Source organism: Acartia tonsa, chromosome 14, assembly GCF_053477335.1.
Source record: "Acartia tonsa isolate MP-2025a chromosome 14, ASM5347733v1, whole genome shotgun sequence".
NCBI lineage: Eukaryota > Metazoa > Arthropoda > Copepoda > Calanoida > Acartiidae > Acartia > Acartia tonsa.
Genome location: NC_137273.1, coordinates 39870346 through 39893349, shown reverse-complemented (window position 1 = coordinate 39893349; position 23004 = coordinate 39870346). Strand labels below are relative to the sequence as shown.

Sequence of the window (23004 nt, the reverse complement as noted above, 5' to 3'; positions counted from 1 at the left end):
GGATTCTTGGGGCTTTTTATTATTTTGGCAAAATCAAATGCGTCCGAAATAATACAAATAGATGCGACTCAATGTGTAGCAAACGAAAATCCGCGTTTGAAAATCTCTGAATGCGCTGCGTTTCTTAATATTACTAATATTGAACAAAAACAATTTCACCTGCTGCAAAAGGTTGAAAGAAAAATTATACCTGGAATTCGTTGCCACCTCCGAACCAGTACTCATTACTGGTATTGTGGCAGATATAGCCACATACACCTCGCTGCTCCAGCTCTTGTAGAGATACCGAACCTCGTAACTTATGAAGACTGTTACACCATGTCCAAAACTAAAATATTTAACTTTGAAGGAAAATCAGTCTCAGTGTATGAACACCAGATGTCATACACGCGTTTCCTGGTAAACGGGACACTTACTTACCCCAACAACATCCTTAACGGCATCGACCCCGCCTGCGAGGGGAACGGCGTAAACATTAACGGCATTTTTATCCCTGGGACATTTGAGGAAAAACAAATAGGGGTCCAGGCTGAGCCTGTTGAATTATTACAAACAAAAGCGGGCTGTTACCTGGGCAGTCACTGGGTGGGAAACAATTGTTTAGATCACAATCTGAGATTAGGCTACGATAGAATTATCTCAGATGATAAAACTGATAGCGCACAAAAATTCACTTCTCCTTGGCGAACGGTAGACATCTTTAATATTTCATTGTTTACATTTGAAGGAGAACAGGGTACCCAAAAATATCTAGTGATCGATCCCCAAATTACTCTAGCACTAGAACTTAAAGATAAAAAACATTTTGAAAGTCTAATTCCCGAATTATTTTATTACAAAACTAATATTGATAACTTAATGGTATGGTTCACAAATGCTATAAAACCATATTTCCCACTCTTAAACGCTAAGGAAAAAGATGATATGTTACCACTAGAGATTTTCTATTCCTACCAACAATATAACAAATTAATTGTCCCCGAAACTCGCTGTTTACAGAACCATTTTCTGTCTAAAAGCAGTATTCAGACTCATCGTAAAAAACTAGTTAGGGCGCTCGGTGAGCTGGATTTAGTAATACAGTGCGACAGTCTTAAAATCAATGTTTCTTTGGGAGAAAATTTACCCTGTTTTGTGGATCATTTTTCGGTTTCATTTAATAATAAGACTATGGGAATATCCCCATTTTCACGCAGATTGGTTAATACCACCCATTTAACCCCGACTAAATGTGCCGAAAATCCAATTTTCTTACATTTGTACCAAGGAAAATTCCTCGGTAATCAAGGGCAGGGTATGCAAATACTAAATGTAAATCAATATCTTATGGATAAACCGATTAGCTTATTTCTATATCATTCTTGGCAAAGCCTAGAAAAAACTAATTTCTCAGAAAGTGCCGAGGAATTATACCTCAGCCAACTTGCCGCAGACTCCAATAATTTTGAAGTAAAAATAACTGACTCCTGGTTTATTCAAACGTATCATAAGGTGGTTGATTTTCTATCCAGTACTTGGTATCATATAGTGCTTGTAGTAGCAGCCATCCTTACAGGAATAGGGTCGTTATTATGCGTCGCTTTTATTATCTACATATTAGCCTGCACCAAAATTCACGCGTACAAAGAAGGAGGTACGAGTGAAACGCACGAATTGCAGGATTTTGCAAATAATGGGGAAAACTAATCCCCTCAAAAACGGACGACCTGTATCAAGCATATGTACCTATAAAATTGTCGTCCCTAAAGGTCGTCTTTGTAAAAATATTTCCTTATTCGGTATAAGGAATTAATGACCCTTAATTTTAAGTTTATTATTTTTGTTTTAGGATTTCCCAGGCGGAATTTTTCAAGGGGTTTTCACCACTCCCATGGGGCCGGTCACTCTTCATACCGTCGAGAATATGAAGAGGCACCCTTTTACAATGAAGAGGACTATTACTATGACAGCAATCATGGCTATCCCCAGGGCGGCCCTGAGGAAGCCTACTATGAACCTGATGAAAACAGGTATCAGCCGCGTGTAAAACCGCCGCGCAACCCTGAAAACCTCAGTGAACTGCAATGTGTCTCAAAGTCAATCCACGTTTACCGCCAAGCGAGAAAAGATGTTCCAAAGGAACTCCTAGACTTGCAAGAAAAATTGCGGCAGGCTAAAAACTTAGAAGCCAACGAATATTCCGATAAAGCCAGGTCTAGAACCAGGCCTCTAATGGAACAAAATAGGGGAGGGGAACCGCAAAAAAATCGGGTGGAATCGCCGCCAAAACGTAGTGCCTCACCTGAATTGGAGGTAGTCGCCGTAAAATCTGCCCCAAAAGCGGTAGAAAAACGTCCGCCAACACCAACAGGCAGCGGCGGCCCAGTAGCCAAAAAGGCTAAGGTGGAAATTCAACCGCCTCCATTACCCCCTAAAAAGAAAGAAACATTAGCAGAAAACAAAAGTGAGCCTAAGGCTTTTTGGGTGACCGCTGAGGAATGGAAAAAAGTCCTATCCTCCACTGTAAAAGAAGCAATGGAGGAAGCTCTTCTCCCCTTCCAGAGAAGTCTGGAAACTAAAATTGCTAGCAATGCTTCATTTGTTGAGAAAGCATATATACAACATGGCAAGCGCCTTATTGAAATTCCCGCAGAATTACTGCGGAACCGCAGAACTTTGCGCGACAAAATTCGCACCGTCTCTGAGGACTCGACCGTTGAGTTAAAATCACGAATGACCACGGTTATTGAGGCCACTAGTCGACTGTTAGACCAAAACTCTGACAGGGTAATTAAATATATTAATACTCGTTGTAATGTAATGAATGTACCTGGGCAGAATGTGGCACCCATAGAGGCATCTCTTCCTGCTGGGGACGTACCCCGGCCAGATGATGATGGAGTTGAGCTGATCTCCCATTATGGCGGTTCTGAATGCTCTGATGAGTACAGGCCCACCGATAGAGAAGGCAATCCAGAGGTCCTGGATCCTGCAGAGGAAAACAGTGACACAGAGCTCGATAATCAAATCAATGAGCTCTTTCCATCTGGAATTGATCTGCCTGTTAATCCGCAGGCTGGCGCTGCCTCTGAAGATCCAGTAGCCACGGCTCCCTGTGAGGGCATGTTAGCTCTCCAGAATGCTGTTGCTCCAGAGCCTCCAGCAGCTCCAGAAAATCCTACTCCCGCTGAACCCAATCCTGTGGATATCGTAGAGAGGGCCATGGCCGCAATCGAAGAACCTGCGAGTACCACATCAACCCGCAGAAGCCGGCGTGCAGGTCAACTGTGAGGGAATATTTCATATTCCCTCAGAGGGGGCAAGTGTGGTAATCAACACCCAAGTTTATGTATCCTTATCCCTGTTCACATTCCTATACTTCTCTGGCTGAGTCAGACCTCCACTTGTAACCGCCATCATACTCCATCCTGCTGTGTTGAGGGCTAGTTGATTGTTGCAGGCCAAAGAGTGAATACGCTTCCTCCCGTCTGCACTCGGTTAGATACAAGCCTATAAGTCTAGGCTGGCGGTATCTATATTTCCCACGTGTTCAAGTACGTCGTTTCTTACCTAACTAAGAAACAGGACGTCCAAGCCTTTAATATATATATCATAATAAATATATCCTATAATAATAATCCCATTAATCTGCCTATTTCTAACCAGTTTTATATGTTTAATAAATGTGTATTTTTTTAGAAATACTTTGTTAGATTATTGATTATTAAATTGTATCGGAGCTACTCTATACTCGTATTCGCAGTCTGTCTGTACATCCCCTCATACGTCAATAAACATATGCACATATAACTGCAAAAGTATATTCAATATTTGAGTTTGTCTGAATTTTTGATTTTTACAAAACTAATTTTAAGATAAAAAATGCTATTAAATAAAATATCATTATCGTTAATTTTTTTCCGTAAAACATAAAGAAATTTTAGTCATTTTAAAACATTTTTATATGATTTTAATTACATAAATTGAAAGGAAAATAGGAAAAAAATTATTAAGGATTAGTTAGGATCTATGGAAGCAAGTAAAGTTGATCATGAAGTAATGACATTTTTATGGATGTTTTCATTACTGTAATGTTGTAATTGTGTTGTGTAATCAGCATAAATCTATTTTTAGGCATAAATTTTGTTTCAGGAAAGCTTAGAAATTATTGCTTATTATATAATGTAATCATTTTAAGTGTATAATGTTATAATTTTAATAATATCAACAGAAGGGTTAATTTTGTTTATCATCATTGGAGAGGCACATAGATTAATCGGCCATTATCGATCTTATCCCCTAAACCACTGAAATCTGTTGGCAAGGGTAAATTTTGTTTACCCCCGGGTAAAATTTTTGGGGGGGTAATTTAAATCTTATTAAATATTCATTATTCAAAAATATTTTTGTTAGATTTTTTATTTTCTTTTTTTTTTTTGGGGGGGGTGGGGGGTAAAATGAAACCAGAAAGTCCGTTCATCCATTTCAAACATGCTGATTTTTTTTACTTTTTTACAAATAATTTTTTGAATGTTATAATTAATTATTCTATTCATCAGATTTTTGGAATACTGATTCCGACAAAGCCCAAATTCTGTTAGAAATGATTCATGTCACGCAATAAAAATGAAAGATTATCCATCTCTTTTTTTAGGAGTTTTCTTTCCCACTACTCCACTCATCTCCCTCATTTTATTATTACGTCACATGAATAATTTTTGACTCAATTTTAACACAATTTGGCGTTTCTCTTGATTCCTATTACAAAAAGGTACAATGTTAAAAGTATCTCTGTAACCAAGTCCTAAAAATGAAAGTATGTCTTTTAACAGTATCCTACATTTATGCAGTTTGGCAACAAATTTACTTACAATTTTGTTTATACTTATACATTTATAGTTCAGATACTCTACAAGTGTTAATATTCGTTTGTTCTACCGTTTCAGAGCTTCACTTTAGTGGATGATGTCATCCTTGTCATTACACGATGCTGGGGGCGCAACAATTTAGATTGGAAGAAATAGCAATTTCAAAATACAATGTAGATAACATATTTATGATTTGGCAATTTGCAACTTGGCTAATCTTGGATATAATTGTCGCTGGGGAGGTGATAGGTTCGAATCTCTACCTAAAAGTATCATAACTAAAAGACTTTGAAAATGGTTCCTACTGCTGATATGTCAGGTGCGCAACATTAATAGTTAGAGTAGAGGGAATTCCTTGGCCTAAAACAGGTGTAACTCATTACCATGCACAGTTAGGACTTCTCAGACAAAGGTCGTACAATTAAAGAGTTGGTTGTCTGATGGGTGTTACTTAACCTAATACCCCGTGTATGTAGTTATCCTGGGTTGTTGGACAGCAGTCTCGCCTGTGTGAGGTAATTGAGTAGGGGGGAGAAAGTCACTCAAAATGTGACGTCATAAAAATTATTATAAAAAGGGATTATCCATCTCCATTGAGGAGTGTTCTTTCTCAACTCTCCTCGCATCTGCCTAATTTTTATGACGTCACGTAGATGATTTTAGAGTAACTTTCTCCCCCTACGTAATTGATGTAATAGTTATATTATGAAATTTAATAGAAATTTTAAAAAAATACTTTATTGTAACACAAAAACAAACAAACATAATTTTCATAATATTTACCCTTTTCAGGGGTGTATATTCTACACATGATTAATTACCCCCCCCTCCCCCCAGTAAAATTAAAGTTCCCATCATTTTCAGGAAATTTTTGTGTCTGTAGATGAGAGGACAAGATGACAAGTAGCTTTTTGCTGATTTTTCAAATATTTCCCCATAGATATCTTTGACTTTATTTTTACCACCCTACATATTTTTCAACCTCCCCCCCCCCCTTTAGCCGGCTATCCCGTGAAGAATATACAACCCTGTAAAGTTTGGAACTTTATGTACTTATAATCTATGGAAATACTTTATTTTACAATAATGTATCAAAATACTAATTTACTTTTAAAAAAAATATTGTTAAAACGACAGAAATTACATGAAAACTGATGCCTTTAAATAAGTAAGTACTGTAATGATATATAGGAATAATATTCTGAAACTTACAGACTAAACAATTAGAGTTTCAAGGGAGCTATATATTGATACTATCAGTCAGTAGATAGCAATCCTTGCCCTCCAAAATTACGCTCAAAAATAATGAAAACTAGTAGGTATACAAAAAAATAATCAAAACGAATACATTTAATTTGTAAAATCGACACAGTAATAGTGTCTGACTGATTACGACGTAACAAAAAAAATTAGCCAATGAGAGGCCAATATAAATTTTACCATTGGTCAATAACGGCCTCTCATTGGCTAATTTTTTTTTGTTACGTCATAATCAGTCAGACACTATTACTGTGTTCTGTAAAATCAAATTAAAGCTCAAAAAAAATCAAATTTATATTTTAAAAAACTAAGCTTTAAAGATTGTATAAAAAATCTTTTGTATAACATATTGTAAAAAATTGGTGGATTTTTCAAATTGGATTCTTAATTCTTTATCTTTACAAAGTATCTTAAAAATCAGCCATGTGACGTCATAAAAATGAGGGAATATCCATATCTTATTTAAGGAGTTTTTGTCCAACTTTTCTCTCATCTCCTTCATTTTTATGACGTCACATGGCTGATTTTTGAGACACTTTGTAAAGTTACTTAGTTCTCTATGGCAGACTGGAAGTAATTTTGATTAATCCTTTCTTCGACCTGAAGCACGGGTGTATATTCAGCATGAGTTGGGAAAAAAAATAAAAAATATGTGGTTGGGGGAAAAAATGTAAAAATTTCTATTTTCTCCCCTCCTAAATGAAAAAAAACTTATATGCGAGGAGGGATGATATGAATAAAATAAAGAACACAGTAAAAGTGTCTGACTGATTATGACGTAACAAAAAAAATTAGCCAATGAGAGGCCATTATTGACCAATGGTAAAATTTATAGTGGCCTCTCATTGGCTAATTTTTTTTGTTACGTCACAATCAGTCAGACACTTTTACTGTGTTCCTTCTAAAAATAATTTTCTTTGGTAGAAAAAACTTAAGGGGGGGGGGGGAAACAAATTTTGTAATCCTGTGCAGAATATACATCCCCGACCTGAAGTTGAACCTTGAGGCACACCAACAAATCATCCACAGTATCTGCTTTCTCCTTGATTAGCTCACCAATCAACTCCTGAATACAATTAGATTTTGTTACATATATCTATCTATCTATCTATCTATCTATCTATCTATCTATCTATCTATCTATCTATCTATCTATCTATCTATCTATTATAACAAATCATCAACAGTAGCTGCTTTCTCCTTGGTTAGCTCACCAAGCAACTCCTGATTACAAATACATTTTGTTTCATATATCTATCAATCTATCTTATATCTATCTATCTATCTATCTATATGTCTATCTATCTATCTATTACAACAAATCATCCACGGTAGCTGCTTTCTCCTTGGTTAGCTCACCAAGCAACTCCTGATTATAATTATATTTTCTTTCATATATCTATTTATCTATCTATCTATCTATCTATCTATCTATCTATCTATCTATCTATCTATCTATCTATCTATCTATCTATATATATATCTATCTATATATCTATCTATCTATCTATCTATCTATCTATCTATCTATCTATCTATCTATCTATCTATCTATCTATCTATCTACATATATATATATATCTATCTATCTATCTATCTATCTATCTATCTATCTATCTATCTATCTATTATAACAAATCTTCCACAGTTGCTGCTTTCTCCTTGGTTAGCTCACCAAGCATCTCCTGATTACAATTACATTTTCTTTCATAATCATTAATATGGTTGACAGTACACTATATTTTTAAGTTTTAAAAAGAAAAAATATATATTTTTATAGACCTTCACTGGATCTTAGGAACGTCAAAGCTTTTTTATTTTGAGGGGGTTAAAATGAGGGATTTCAAGGGTTTGAGGGGGGTAATCTAATGTACTTTTTAAAACTTTGAGGGTGGTTAAATTAGGGTTTCAAAGTTTGATTGGGGGCTATGCTGGACCTATGACAAATTACACTGTAAAGAAGAACCTTAGCGGTTAGCGATATATATCCGTAAGTACAAACAGACAGAAAGAAAAACATCCTGTTACTTTCATAAAAGGATTTCAAAATGTCAATCAAATACTTTTTTAAGTCAAGCAAACACAAACTTTAAACAAGGATGACTGCAATCTATTGTAACAAAAAACTATGCACTTCCAAAAAACGTCATTAAAAAACAACAAAAAGCTTCACTATCATAAAAAGACTTGCCTGTTTGTGCATGCTGATAGTATTGAGTTTCCTGTTGACAAACTTATACTTGCCTGTTTGTGCATGCTGATAGTGTTGAGTTTCCTGTGGACAAACTTATACTTGCCTGTTTGTGCATGCTGATAGTGTTGAGTTTCCTGTTGACAAACTTATACTTGCCTGTTTGTGCATGCTGATAGTGTTGAGTTTCCTGTTGACAAACTTATACTTGCCTGTTTGTGCATGCTGATAGTGGTGAGTTTCCTGTTGACAAACTTATACTTGCCTGTTTGTGCATGCTGATAGTGTTGAGTTTCCTGTTGACAAACTTATACTTGCCTGTTTGTGCATGCTGATAGTGTTGAGTTTCCTGTGGACAAACTTATACTTGCCTGTTTGTGCATGCTGATAGTGTTGAGTTTCCTGTTGACAAACTTATACTTGCCTGTTTGTGCATGCTGATAGTGTTGAGTTTCCTGTTGACAAACTTATACTTGCCTGTTTGTGCATGCTGATAGTGGTGAGTTTCCTGTTGACAAACTTATACTTGCCTGTTTGTGCATGCTGATAGTGGTGAGTTTCCTGTTGACAAACTTGTTGTTCATCTTCATGTCGATGCCACGGAACGTCTGCAGGGCCTTTCCATTTAGTTGAGGTGCTTTCATACAAAGTTTCTTTACGAGCATTAACCCCTCACATTTTTTTTCTATGCCTAACCCCTATGGGAAGACCTTAATCATGCGAAATTAACACACTGCCCAATATAACCTAACCTAATCTAAAATAATTCTATTAGGTAACGTAGTAAGATGATATTTAGCTTTTTAAAATGATTCCTATATCAGTTTTATACTATTTATAAATCGTAGTAATCCTATAATAAATATAAGTCCATTCTTCCATTTAAAACCTGATGATCTTTATCTTTTTATAAGATTTATAACTAAATACATGATGATTCCTATAGAAGTTGGGTACGATTTAGGAAGTATAGCAACTCTATTTTCGTTACATTTTCATCTGGTTTTTGGAATAATGATTCCTAGGAAAACAAAGTACGATATTATAAGCGAGCACCTCTATTATTAAATCCTAAAAATGTAAGTATGTCCTATTACTCTATCGTTTATCTAAGCAATTTTGCAAAATATTTACGTACAATTTAATTCAGACTTGCAAATCAAAGTTCTAATACTCTATTAGATATTTGTCGGTATGTCCTTACATCTGATTTTAGATCGTGCAATCCTTGTTGAAATATGGATTCCTAGGACAATTAAGACCAGGTAAAATTAACGGGGGGGGGGGGTATTAGTGCTCAACAAGGTACTTTATGAGAAAGCGCCACCCTAAACCTTGATAATCCTGCTATGATCCTCTTCCAGTTTTCTTAACTTTCTCTCCAGATACCCCTAGAGGCAAATTTGTCACAATGAATTGATATATCAGTACCCAAAGTATTCAAAGTACCCAAAGTATTTAAAGTACCCAAAAACCTTGATAATCCTGCTATGATCCTCTTCCACTTTTCTTAACTTTCTCTCCAGATACCCCTAGAGGCAAATATGTCATAATGAATTGATATATCAGTACCCAAAGTATCCAAAGTACCCAAAGTACCCAAAAACCTTGATAATCCTACTATGATCCTCTTCCAGCTTTCTTAACTTTCTCTCCAGATACCCCTAGAGGCAAATATGTCAGGGATCTTAAGGGATAAGACAATGATTTGTGTATTGACATACGTACCCAATGATGATAAACATATGTACACCTACTGTAGATTAAAACTCGAGATTGAAAAGTTTAAACATTGCTAGTTTTTAACCAAAAAGTACCCAAAGTTTTGAAAAACTTTGGATACCTAGAAATCTATAGTACAATGGCCAACGAATCAACGAAGAATACAAAATCCCGAACAAAAGGACAGACAAAGTAGGTTATAGTCAGGAGCAGTTCACTGTAAAACAATGCTTGAATCGATTATTTAAGGATGCAAACGGCCAAACGGTTGAACTTACATGTTATGTTAGCAAATTACTGTAACTAGAATAAATAGGCCTTAACTTAATCTCAAGTAATGCACATTTATCTTACAACGTGCATCAAATACGTGAAAAATACTACAAATAAGATATTGTTACTATAAAACTTTGGGTACCAGTGTAATTTACAGTACAATGCCCCTTCCCCCCTCCCAGACTTTTACCTGTCTGCTGATAAATCCTTCAGCAGTTGCACGTGAGATTTGGCCGTGTCCGCCATTTTTGTTTCCAGAGCCAATATGGCCGCCATATTTGTTTCCGTTATTGTTCTTCCCGCCATTTTTATTCCATGAGTTTCCAGGAGCTGAATTTCCGGCGCTGTGTATAGGTCTACCTCCTCTGCCGTAGCCGCCATGTTTGTTGGTCTTATTTGTTGTTGGAGGAGGACCATATCCTCTACCATATGACTTTCCGCTACTTTGCAGCTTTGCCTGGCTGTAATAATAGTTATTTTTATTGCATCGTATTATAGAATTAGACAGCTTTCGCGGGTATTAACATAAAAAAATAATGATTGTACATTTTTATATTCGTAGAAAACTGGACATAATACGATGGTAGACATAATTTTTGGTATGGATTAGAACCGGTTCTAATCCTGCAGATATTAATCGGTTTCCAAAGACATGTTGGAAATATTATTCCAGGGGAAAAAATGAGTTCACACTTCTCTAAACTTCCTATTTCACTGCACAGTAAATAAGAACCATGTCTGTCGGAACTGCATGAAACGAGATCTTAAGGTACAAACAGACACACAAGCATAGACAGACAAACATCCTGTTACTTTCAAGATTTCAATTTTATTTTGCAAGATTTTCTTGGTTGTCTTAAATTCTTGGTTCTCCTTGGGGTGTAAACATCAATGAAACGAGATCTTAAGCTACAAACAGACACACAAACATAGATAGACAGACATCCTGTTACTTTGTTTATAATATTGTTATTACCATTGCTGTTTATGAGCCTCGACAATCTGCTCGGCAATTTCAATTTCATTTTGCAACATTTTCTTGGTTGCCTCAAATTCTTGGTTCTCCTTGGGTGCAAACATCAATGTCATTGCTGTTATATAAAGCAGTAAGGTTTTTTGTCTGTACTTTAAGATATTAATAACTACTGAAACGATTGGGTTCTCTCTTTTAAGAAGCCTTAATAAAGGCCCTGTAATGGTTTTAGGCTATTTAATTTTTAGATTTATGTCTTGGGATGGTTTAAGCTATCTTTATAGTCCCTCTTTGTCCTTCATATTTCCTAGATGCTAGGGGCGTAACCTCTAGTATATTAAAGGGGCACTTAATGGGGGAGGGGAAAAGTCGACCCCCTCCCATTAACAGAAAAATTCGACCAACTCCCATTGAAAGAAAAAAGTAAAAAATATTTTTTTTCGGGAGTGTCCTTTTTTTTGAGTGGGTGAAGATACCCTCCCCCAAATAGTTAAAAACCTTCTCTGAACCTTTAAGAAACTGTAAATGAGAACTATTTCGGTTCAGAAATCCTTATAGGATAGCGAGTGCGCAAATAAAGGTTACTAGGGGCACTTGAGGTAATGGGTGGGGGAAGTCGACCATCCTCTTCCAATTTTGAATTCAAGCTAAAATAATTAATATTCATCCCTAATATTGATACACAAAATTAACCCCTCTGTAGTTTAAATTATAGGTTGAAATATTTGGCCACTGCTAGGTTGAAATAAACCAATAAAAATTAAATACAAATACCCAAAATTTTACAATATAAATGACCAATGAAAGGCCTGTATAAACATTTTACCATTGGTCAATTACAATGTATATTGTAAACTGGCCCATCATCGGTCATTTGTATTGTATGACGTCATTTTTTATTAGTCACACAAATAAACTTGAAGCAATGCTATATTTTATTTTCCTTTGCTAATTGTTGTTTCAGCTCCGCGGATAGGAAAATCTTGATCAGCTGATTTCTTTTATCCTTCTTTTCCTAGATTATATCACAATATTTAGCGGATTTTATTTTTATACTGATACCCCCCCTCCACCCCGTTATTTTGTAATAATAAGTGGTGTAAGTAATTTTTCCACCCTATTTATAACTATTAAAGCTTTACAAAGTGTCTCAAAAATCAGCTAAGTGACGTCATAAAATTGAGGGATTATCCATCTCATTATTAGGGCTTTTCTTTACCACTTCTTCTCTTATCCCTAATTCCCTGACGTCACATGGCTGATTTTATGAGACACTTTGTAAAGCTTCATAACCAATACGGGGCTACCCTAACCCAAACTAAAAAACAAATTAAAAACTCCCCCCCCCCCCTATTTTCAATTTATTATAAAAGTAAGGGTCGGTGGGGAAGGCATTTAATAGTGCTCAACAGGGTAATTGGTGTGAAAGCGCCTATTTTTTTAAGCTTTAATAGGTAGACACCCAAAAACCTGCCTCGACCTCACTTTCTACTTACCAAGGATCTTAACTTCTTAAGGGATAAGACAATGGAAGATAAATTGTGTTCATTGTAAATGATTATAAACAAACTTATCCCTTCTGTAGACTAAAATTATTGGTTTAAAAGTTTACACACAACTTTAAACTAGTTTGGAACCAGCCAATAAAAGTAACCAAAGTTTTTAAGCTAACAAATGAGTTAATGAGGTTAATAGACTTTGGGTACCAGTGTAATTTACAGACCAACCAAAGCTTTAAAATAAGACGGTAAGACAAACGAACATTAACAATTGTTGAGTGTCAGAACTTAAATAGCAGAATATTAATTTATAAGTCGAAACCAAATTACTCAAATTTAGGATCACTTATTTAACACTTTACTATGCGCGGAGAGCTGTCTATAATATTAAAACCAGTTTTGTTAGCCCCGAGGGGCCGCATACCTCCTCCTCTTTGATTTGTTCATCAGTTAGCTTGTCATCGTCCAATGAGAACTGACACCCAATAGAAGGCAGAAAACCTGTAAGTAAATAGTTTGGGGGATTTATATAAAACTTTGGGTACCAGTAAGCTTGTCATCATCCAATGAGAACTGACACCCAATAGAAGACAGAAAACCTGTAAGTAAATAGTTTGGGGGTGATACGGTTTTCCCACCGAAGTGTCTAGTTAAGCACAGAATACGGCCTCCCCCCTTTATATTTTGAAAATCATCATGGGGTGGTGGGGTTCTAGTAATCTATCCCCCCCCCCCGTCATTCTCTTATCTTTAAGTAATTTTAAAATAAGTGGGGGGGGGAGGGGGGGGGGGGTGTAGTGTGGTTTGTGCTCAACAGAGGCACTTTGTGGGAAAGAATCATATTTCTCGTATTCATTCGAATCCGGTGGATAGGAACCGGTTCTCATCCATACGAAAAAACTATGTCTAGCATCGTATTATATCCAGCTTTCTACGAATATAAAAATGTACAGTCATAAGATTAAAACCAGTTTTTTTAGCCGGTGCCTTCGGCACCGCGGGGCTAAAAAAACTAGTTTTAATCTCATAATTGTACATTCTATATCCGCGGAAAGCCGTTTATAATACGATGTGAGAAATAACTATTATTTTTTGAAATACAAGCTAACAAACAGTCGATCATAAAACTTAAAGATGAAGTTAAAAGTATTTACATAATATCTAAAGATAAGTTCATGTATTGTATATCCCCAATGATGATATACAAACTTTCCCACTGATAATAAATTAAATAAATACCTATTGACCGAAACCCATTAGAATACACGCAAGTTTAAACAGCAAATGAATAATAAAACATTTTCCAGCATGACTTCGAAACCTATTAATATCCACTGGTTCTCAGCCACAATGAAAAATCATGTATAGCATAGGTAGTATAGACAATGGTCACAAATATTAAATGCAGAATATACATCCCTGAAATCTTATGTACACGCAGGCAATATTTCAGGGATAAGACAATAGCTGATAAATAGATGTAAATCCCCAATGATGACACACATATATAATTGCCGATCCTGTATTTTACAATTAGAGGTTGAAACGTTTTGACACTCAACTTAATAAACCAACATATAAAAATTCAATAACAGTTCCCAAAGTTGTAGAGCAAACGAATAAGGAAACGGTATTATAAAACTTTGGGGATTAGTGTAATAAACAGACCAATGTCCCCTACCTCAACGGATTATTTCCTGTATTAAATCAGACTATACCAGATTTGACATTTGTGTTCTTTAGACTTAACTAGTGAGTTTGACACTAGATGTTATTGAAAATTTACCTACCCATGGATTGATTTATTAAAATCATTTCGTTTCTCTGAAATTTGTTTAAAAACATATTATTTATTTAGCTAGTACCCAATTAAAATTTTACATTAATAACATTAGGGGTATAGTCCCTTACGTGGCAACGTCTCTTAAGGGGCGTTTCGTCATATTTTCTCAGTAGCTTTTCCCCTATTTTTTGCGCATGCGAGGCAATCACCTAACCAATTCTTAACCTAACCTATCATAAGCTACTGTGAAAAACTTAAAGGCGTTGCCACGTAAGGGACTATACCTAAAAATTCATATACGAGAAACGTAATTTGCAAATACATGTACGTGGGAATTTGCTAACCATGTAGCGGACACGCCCCTAGAGGCCTTAAGGAGCCCATGAGGTGGAGGGAGGTCAACCTTCACTTACATCTTCAGTTTTGGCACTTAAAAATATTTAAAGCAATTTTTCTTGGGAGGTTTGTGGTGGTACCCTTCTTTATCATTTGGGTACATTGTAGAGGAGAACCAAATCGGTTCAGTAGTTACCGAGATCCTTCGGTACAGACAAACACACAAAGATCCTGTTCCTTAAGTATAATGATAGGACTTGCGACAAACTTTCTAGAATGATAGGTACAAAGAAAACTAAGTACTTATCAAAATAAACTCGTTTCCATTTTTCAACAAATAGATAATAAGAGAAGGTTATAAATAAAGGATTTTTATATCAACTTATTATTAGATTTAGAAATACAAAAACTATGATTCGATTACATTGGAGTCAAATTATTAATATGAGAATAAAACACATAATATTTTTAAAATCTTTATTTCAACAATACAATGTTTTAAGGACTTATTTAATTGGATGCTTTGATTATAACATTGTACTTATTTGTCCTAGGAATCCGTTTTCCAAAATTAACGAAAACAGCCAACTGGACGGACGCAGGTACTGGTACATAGCCTAATTATAGAATAACTTCTAAAACAGTATAGAAACATGATTATGATTGTATATTCTTTATTTTCACAATATGCGACAAAATAATAATACATAGGTAACACAAAAGGATGACAACATCCATAAGTAGCGAAGCACCAAAAAAATCGTGGAATAGACAAACAAGACAAAGTGAGTTATACAGCAGATGGTCAGTTATTAGAACAAAGAAAAGAACAAGGATGACAACATCCATCCAAGTAGCGAACCACTAAAAAAATCATGGATGGGAATACGAACATAATTTAACAAAATATATATATAATGCTTCACAAAAAAATCAGCCGTCCGTCTTAAATAGCATCTGAGAAAATCACATTCCCCCCCCCCCCCCCATAGCATTACGAACTGACTGACTGACGGACAGACAAACAAAGTTAATTAATTGAGTAGCTTTGATATTAATATTTTAAATTTTCTTAGGTGTAAATGTATAGAGATTAAAATAAACAATACCTATTCACAAATTTTTTGAACAGCTTGCAAAACCAAAAATGATACCTATCATATTTCCTGTGAACAAATTAAAATTAAATATATATATCACTTTTTTTAAAGATTGAATTTAATCATCAGTAAAATAGGAGTTCGGTGTTTTATTATAAAGATTCAATATAGCATTCTATCCGCCAAAGACACAATCTATTTGACCTAACCAAACCTAGGTTAACAAACTACCTCAACCTTTTTATTTTTCAAATTATTTAAATGGTGGGGGTATTCTATGCTTAACTAGGCACTGTTAAGGAAACAACCATGTAACAAAACAGAACGAAATTCTGAGTTAATATTTAAGGCTGAAAAAACTATATGAATAAATACAATAATTCAGTATACAAAATTTTATTAATACATAATTATATTTGGAGGTTTAAACAATATTAAAAATTATCGTTTTATGTGATGTCTGACGTTTGAGCCAGGGGTGTAAAGAGATAAGACAATATGGCTGATAAATTTATGTAATTCTCCAATGATAATACAAAAAAATACTCCTTCTGTAGATTACAAGTAGTGGTTGAAAAGTTGGATACTTAATTTAAGTCCCCAAAGTTGTTGAGACAACGAATAAAAAAAACATTCTAAAACTATGGGGACTAGTGTCATAAACAGCCCAATGTTCCCTCCCTCCCTGCGTTTGAGCTCAGATTTAAAATATATGCATATATACTTACTTTCAAAAGTATTTTCATATAAAAACAGGCGAAATATGTATATCTTAAAAACTTGGAATTTCATGACTTAAATTTGTATGTTATTTATATATGACTAGATATGGTAAATAAAAAAGGGGGGATGAGCAAAAAGTTTCTTCAATGATGAAACAGAAAATTACCCCCTTTAGCGGATTACAATTAGTGGTTGAAACGTTTTGACACTCAACTTAATAAAACAACAAATCAAAAAGTCCCCAAAGTTGTTACGGCCAATTTTTTGATCGGGTTTCACTTTTTGCCCACCCCCTTTAAAGTTACAGGGATAGGTTAATTGGTAAAAAATATTAAACTTAAATTTATCTATAAACACAACAAAAACAATAAAATAATAATAACAAGTTTTAGTGATTTTAAACAAAGTTAAAGGGAAAAAGAAAGGCCATTTGTGATTTAATCAAAATATAAAAGAAAAATTGACGCTTTCACATAAAGTACTTTGTAGGGCACTGAAACCCCCCCCCCTTATATTAGAAAATATGGACCCCCTTAAATATTTTCAATCGAATCCATTTTTAATAATTTGCTTAAAGTGAGGGGGGGAAGGGGGGTTAGCAGTGCACAACAGTCACTATGTATAAAAGCACCAACAAATTAACTGAACTGAACATTTTATAATTTGGTGTTTTTAATATAAATCATACATAAAAACAAAATTAAAATATAAAATCAGTTTTAAACAAACAACAAATAATTTGTCCAATGGTAGCTAAGCAATGTTTAGTAAAGACAGGAAATAGTAAAAAATTTGCATTTTACAAAAAAATACCTTAATGAGCAAAAATAACTACTCTTTCCTCTTTACATAAAATTAAATAAATGGGAGTAATAGGGGATGGTTTTTAATTTTTACTTTTGGCCAGGTAGAGGTTAGGTTATATTTAGTACTGGGATTAAGAATTATGACCCGCCCCCCCCCCCCCCCCCCAACTTTTCAATTTATTACAAGAAAAGGGTTGCCGTGCTTAACAAGGGGGGGGGGGGGAGTTTTGACATATTTGCGTAAACAGTGAGTATAGGCTTTATCTTTGGACTGAGAGGATAGGTTATTAGGGATAAAATCATTCTTATATGATGAATTTCCCCCTGATTTAAGATTTTTTGGATAGGCCTCCAGGTTCCGGAGCTGCAGGCCTCCAGGTCCTCTCTGTACAGGTAAAAATTAAAAAAAAATTTTTTTTTGAAGAGTTAGAAGTCAACCAATGAAACAAAATATGCATAGTTTTGAATGTTAATCACATATTTAAAGAAAAAAAAGCATATTTTGTTTCATAAGTTGACTTCTAATTCTTCAAAAAACTTAACGTGAAAAAAAATCTATCCAAGAATTAGGTATGTTTATTATTTAAACATAGTTATAGAGCAACATTGCATAAAATACACAAATTACGTACATTAACTGTAATGAATATATATCTGAAAGAATTTTAATGGTTATAATAGCTAAATTAAATAATACGCATTTTTCATCAAGTTATCGTCACGTCGTCGGGCTAAGATTATTGAAATTTTTCTCAAAAAAATTAAATGTGAAAAGTAATGGTAAACAAATCACATTATTAGTCTTGAGGGATATGAGTGACAATGGACGTTGAATTGATATGAATCCCCATTGATGATAAACAATATTACCTCTTCTTTAGAATAAAATTATTAGATAATAAGTTTGGTAAATACTAGCTTGGAATTAATCCATCAAATTTTAGTAAAAGCTGGTACTCAAAGTTTATGAAAAATTGGTTGTAAAACTTTGGGTACTAGAGAAATTTACAGTCCATTGTCCCCTCCCCCATTGAAGTATATTTGAAAAATAACAGAGCACCAAAACATATTTCATCACCATAGATAAAAATGATCAAAAAATTAAAAGCCATGTCTTTTGAATTGGAAATTCTATTTGAATCCGTATATAAAAGTAACAGGATGTCTATATATTTAAGTGTGTGTCTGTAACTTAAGATCTCGCTAGCCGCTGGACCAATATGGTTTTCCTTTACAGTTAAGATTATTAAATGTCCAGGAGGGGGCCAAAACTATTATGTAGATAAACTTCCACTCTCTGGAAAAAAATATTTTTTAATGTAAAGGGTCATCTTCCACCTTCCCCCATATCTCAAGCGCCCCCTGGGGCCTCTAGGGGCGTTCCTGCACCCTTTTGATAATCCTATATTCCAAAGACACGTCTTTGAATCTACTGGTCAAAAAATCTAAGATAGTGTTTTAATTTATAAATAATTTTTATTATATATGGTAAAAAAAGTAGAGTTGGGCCTGATATCCGGCCATTTTCAATATCCGGCCGGAAATCGGTTATTAAAACTATAAGGATACCGGATAACCGACTGATTTCTTAATCAGGATATCCCTTAAGTTGCCGGATATTCGGCCGGATACCAGATATCCTGCATTATAAATCAGCCGGATATCCGGTATCCGACCAAAAAGTATCAAGCCCAACCCTAAAAAAAAGGGCAACTTCTTCAAATGTCTGAGCCACAACAAATGACCATAACTTTGCATTAGGGTCGGACCAGATATCCGATTTGGCCGGATTTCCGGCCCAACCATACAAATGACCATAACTTTGCATCATTGGCGTTCTTGTTCAATCAATCATCACGTTGCGTTTTCATCATTAGTTTATTTCACAATTGAATATAGACCATATAGGTTCGAGCCTCTGCATGATAATAATAAAACTTTGTGTAATTTTAGTCCGAGTACATGACAATAGGAAAGTCGTAATGTAATCTTGGATATCTGTATTTCACCTCACCCTGAAATAAAAAATACCTTTGAGTAATCAAACAAAGATGACAACATCCATAATTAGCAAAGCACACAAAAAAATCATGGATGGGAATATGTATTGTACAAGAAGATATGTAGGGCATTTGTTAAATTCAAGAATAGAAATAAATTCGAGAAAATAACGAAACCTTATGTATATTTTAATACAGGGGTGTATATTCTGCATGGGATCCCCGGCTCAGGGGGGGGGAAAAAAAATAAAAAATAAGTGGTTGGAGGGAAAAAAAATGTAAAAATTAAGAAAACTGAAAACATTTTTTCCATTTCGCCCCCTCCTTGGTTAAAAAAAACTAAAAAAATGTGTGGTAGGAGGGATAAAATAAATAAAAAATAGAGTTCTTTAAATATTTTTCTATTTTCCCCCCTACTTTTTAAGAAAAATCTAGGGGGGAAAAAAAATAAAAAATTTTGTAGCAGGGGAAAAAAAATAAATCTTGTGCAGAATATACACCCCTGTTTTAATATTTATCTTTTAAAGCATGACTGACAGACCGACGGACAAATTCTCATCATCATCAATCTGTCAAAGGAATGTAAACTGTAATAAAGTAAAAAAAAGTAAATCAAGTTCTTAGTGGTTGAAACATTAGGACACTCAACTTAAGGAACCAAACGATAAAAATTCAATTTATCAAAAGTTGTAAAGCCAACGAATCAGAATTCGTTAGATAGTATAAAACTTTGGGGACTAGTGTAATAAACAGCTAGCCCAATTTCTCCTCTTTCCCTGCAATTACCTGAGGTGTTAAATTTTTCTCAATTCGTTTCATTCTTCTTTTGCCTCCCTTCTTTATTTCTTCATAGAATTCGTGGGCTAAATCACCATCCTCGTCAAAATACATAGACCTAGGATAGATAGATAGATTAGATAAATAGAATAGATAAATAGAAGATAGAATAGACAGATATTAGATAGAATTCGTGGGCTGAATCACCATCCTCGTCAAAATACATAGACCTAGGAAACATAGATAGATACAGATGGATAGATAGATAGATAAAATTTGTGGGCTAAATCACCATCCTCATCAAAATACTTAGACATAGGATACATAGATAGATACAGATGGATAGATAGATAGATAGATAGATAAAATTTGTGGGCTAAATCACCATCCTCATCAAAATACTTAGACCTAGGATACATAGATATATACAGATGGATAGATAGATAGATAGAATTCGTGGGCTAAATCACCATCCTCGTCAAAATACTTAGACCTAGGATAGATAGATAGATACAGATAGATAGATAGATAGATAGATAGAATTTGTAGGCTAAATCACCATCCTCATCAAAATACTTAGACCTAGGATACATAGATAGATACAGATAGATAGATAGAATTTGTAGGCTAAATCACCATCCTCGTCAAAATACTTAGACCTAGGATACATAGATAGATACAGATGGATAGATAGATAGATGGAATTCGTGGGCTAAATCACCATCCTCGTCAAAATACATAGACCTAGGATAGATAGATAGATGAAATAGATAGATAGAAAGGATAGATATTAGATAGAATTTGTAAAAGATAGATAGAATTCGTGCGCTAAATCACCATCCTCATCAAAATACATAGACCTAGGATAGATAGATAGATGGATATATAGAATTTGATAGGAAATGTATGTGTGTGAAAAAATAAAGAAGTGAAAAAAATATTCATTTTTTTACTCAAAAGTTTTGATAACATAGTTTTGGGAATCTTAAATTAAAATTAGACACTTACCCCTGTCTTGAGTAAACAAAGGGCGTCCCTCCCTTGAAGCTAGCAAGTGTTCTCCCCGTACAGCCGTCCACTCCATCCTCCCCAAATTCTCCCGTCCCGCCGTGGTAAGAGAATGAACTGAAATAAACGACAAGGTCATAAAAACATCCATAAGTAGCCAAGCACAACATGAAATCATGGAATGGACAGGCAAATTAAGTTTTAGAGCAGATGTTCAGTTCTCATAAATAACTACAAAAAAATAAAAAGCAAAACAATTTATACATTAGCTGAACATACGTCAAAGGAATCTTCACTAAAAATTCAGCTGTCTATCTTTAACACAGGCCGAGAAAATCTCATTTTCTCCATAGCGTTACGGACTAACTAACGGAAAAATTTATAGAGTGGCCTGGCTACTAACAATAGTTCAAATCATCAGCAATTGAATTTTTAACAACATCCATATATAGCGAAGAAACACAAAAAAAAACGAACAAAGTTGTCACAAGAAAATGCAAAAAAAAAGATTATATTATGTCGTGTTACATAAGGACAAACAGACACTACTATTGCTTAAAGAAGCTTTGCTATTTTTTAGCGAGTTTAGCCGATGTCCGAACCGTATTATAGACACCTATCTGAGACAGAAAAGAGAAAATAATTACCTGTTATGTAAGCCCCGAGAGAGGCATATGTCCCGGGCTAACAAAACAGGTATAACTGATTTTTATCAAATTATTAATAAAAATTTGCCTGTATTAAGATAAGATATTAACGATAAATGGTTAATCAGTATGGCTCAGAACCAGTTCTAATCCAGCGGATATCAACCGGTTTCAAAGCCTTACCGGAAATTTACTTACTTTGATAATTTGTTGACTATTGTTGAGGCCCTCTGTCCCATTTTTACAGCTGGCAGGTGTGACAATTTCGGCACGACCTAGGTACAAGTAGTAGTCAGGTTCCTATGGGATAAGACAATAGACGATGAATAGAATGAATCCTAAAGATGATTTAACAAAATTATCACTATAATTTTTAAAAAGTTTGGGCACTACTATTTTGGACCAACCAAATTCCTAAACAAAGAATCCAGTTTTAAATCCAACCAATGAGAGATTTATAGAACATTCGGCACATTACAATTTACAACATAATGTCCCCTTACTCCCTATGTGAAGTAAAATAGCTAACTAAGATTTTCCTTGATATTTGTACGCTTAAAAAAAACCGAGTTATATCCGCTGGATTATAATCGGTTCTCAGCCATACTAAAAATTTATTTGTAGCATCTTATTAAGACAATTTTTCGCGGATATTAAAATGAAAATCATTAAATTAAAACCAGTTTTGTTAGTAGACTGGACCTTTAGCCCCTCAGGGCTAACAAAATCGGAATCTATCTTAAGACTTTCATTTTAATATCCGCGGAAAGTTGTTTATGACATGATAAATAACTATACTTACCTAATATAACTGACATATAAAAGCAAAAACTATTGGCAGATTTTTCAATCTTTACACACACTCGCACGCGTCTGACCCTACAGCAGCACACTACATTATGTCTGTCTCTGAAAAGGTTTCAACAAAAACATAAATTTCACATCAATTTTCAACACAATTATAGCAGTGATTTTAGTCACAAAATTTACAGGTACTTTTTTTTAGCGGGGAGAAGACAATGGACGATAAATAAATGTATGCACCAATGATCTTAA

At 34.6% G+C, this 23004-nt stretch overlaps 2 protein-coding genes across 2 annotated transcripts; both read right to left on the bottom strand.

Moving 5' to 3' along the window:
• Positions 1-7419: 7419 nt before the first annotated feature.
• Positions 7420-14588, bottom strand: LOC145305466 (uncharacterized). The gene is made up of 8 exons (XM_080147084.1): positions 14559-14588; positions 13193-13269; positions 12218-12284; positions 11273-11366; positions 10487-10757; positions 9633-9689; positions 8829-8915; positions 7420-7476 (listed from the first exon to the last, which is right to left on the bottom strand). The coding sequence occupies exons 1-8, from the start codon at positions 14581-14583 to the stop codon at positions 7420-7422; spliced, it is 735 nt and encodes a 244-aa protein (XP_080003210.1). The 5' UTR covers positions 14584-14588.
• A 4796-nt stretch (positions 14589-19384) lies between these two features.
• On the bottom strand, positions 19385-22859 carry LOC145305865 (tumor suppressor candidate 2-like). The gene is made up of 5 exons (XM_080147698.1): positions 22751-22859; positions 22147-22223; positions 21302-21418; positions 20303-20411; positions 19385-19531 (listed from the first exon to the last, which is right to left on the bottom strand). The coding sequence occupies exons 2-5, from the start codon at positions 22185-22187 to the stop codon at positions 19466-19468; spliced, it is 333 nt and encodes a 110-aa protein (XP_080003824.1). The 5' UTR covers positions 22188-22223; positions 22751-22859; the 3' UTR covers positions 19385-19465.
• Between the last annotated feature and the right edge of the window lie 145 nt (positions 22860-23004).

What these genes read in the sequence shown, in the direction of transcription:
- LOC145305865 (XM_080147698.1), bottom strand. Translation starts at nt 22,187, where the DNA reads ATGGGACAGAGGGCCTCAACAATAGTCAACAAATTATCAAA. An exon ending in TTTGTTTACTCAAGACAGGG is followed by an intron (nt 20,412 to 21,301) that starts GTAAGTGTCTAA and finishes TATCTATCCTAG; the next exon opens with GTCTATGTATTTTGACGAGG. An exon ending in AGAAAAATTTAACACCTCAG is followed by an intron (nt 19,532 to 20,302) that starts GTAATTGCAGGG and finishes TTTTTATTTCAG; the next exon opens with GGTGAGGTGAAATACAGATA.
- LOC145305466 (XM_080147084.1), bottom strand. Translation starts at nt 14,583, where the DNA reads ATGATTTTAATAAATCAATCCATGG. An exon ending in AACAAATCAAAGAGGAGGAG is followed by an intron (nt 12,285 to 13,192) that starts GTATGCGGCCCC and finishes GATATAATCTAG; the next exon opens with GAAAAGAAGGATAAAAGAAA. An exon ending in GAGGCTCATAAACAGCAATG is followed by an intron (nt 10,758 to 11,272) that starts GTAATAACAATA and finishes CTATTATTACAG; the next exon opens with CCAGGCAAAGCTGCAAAGTA.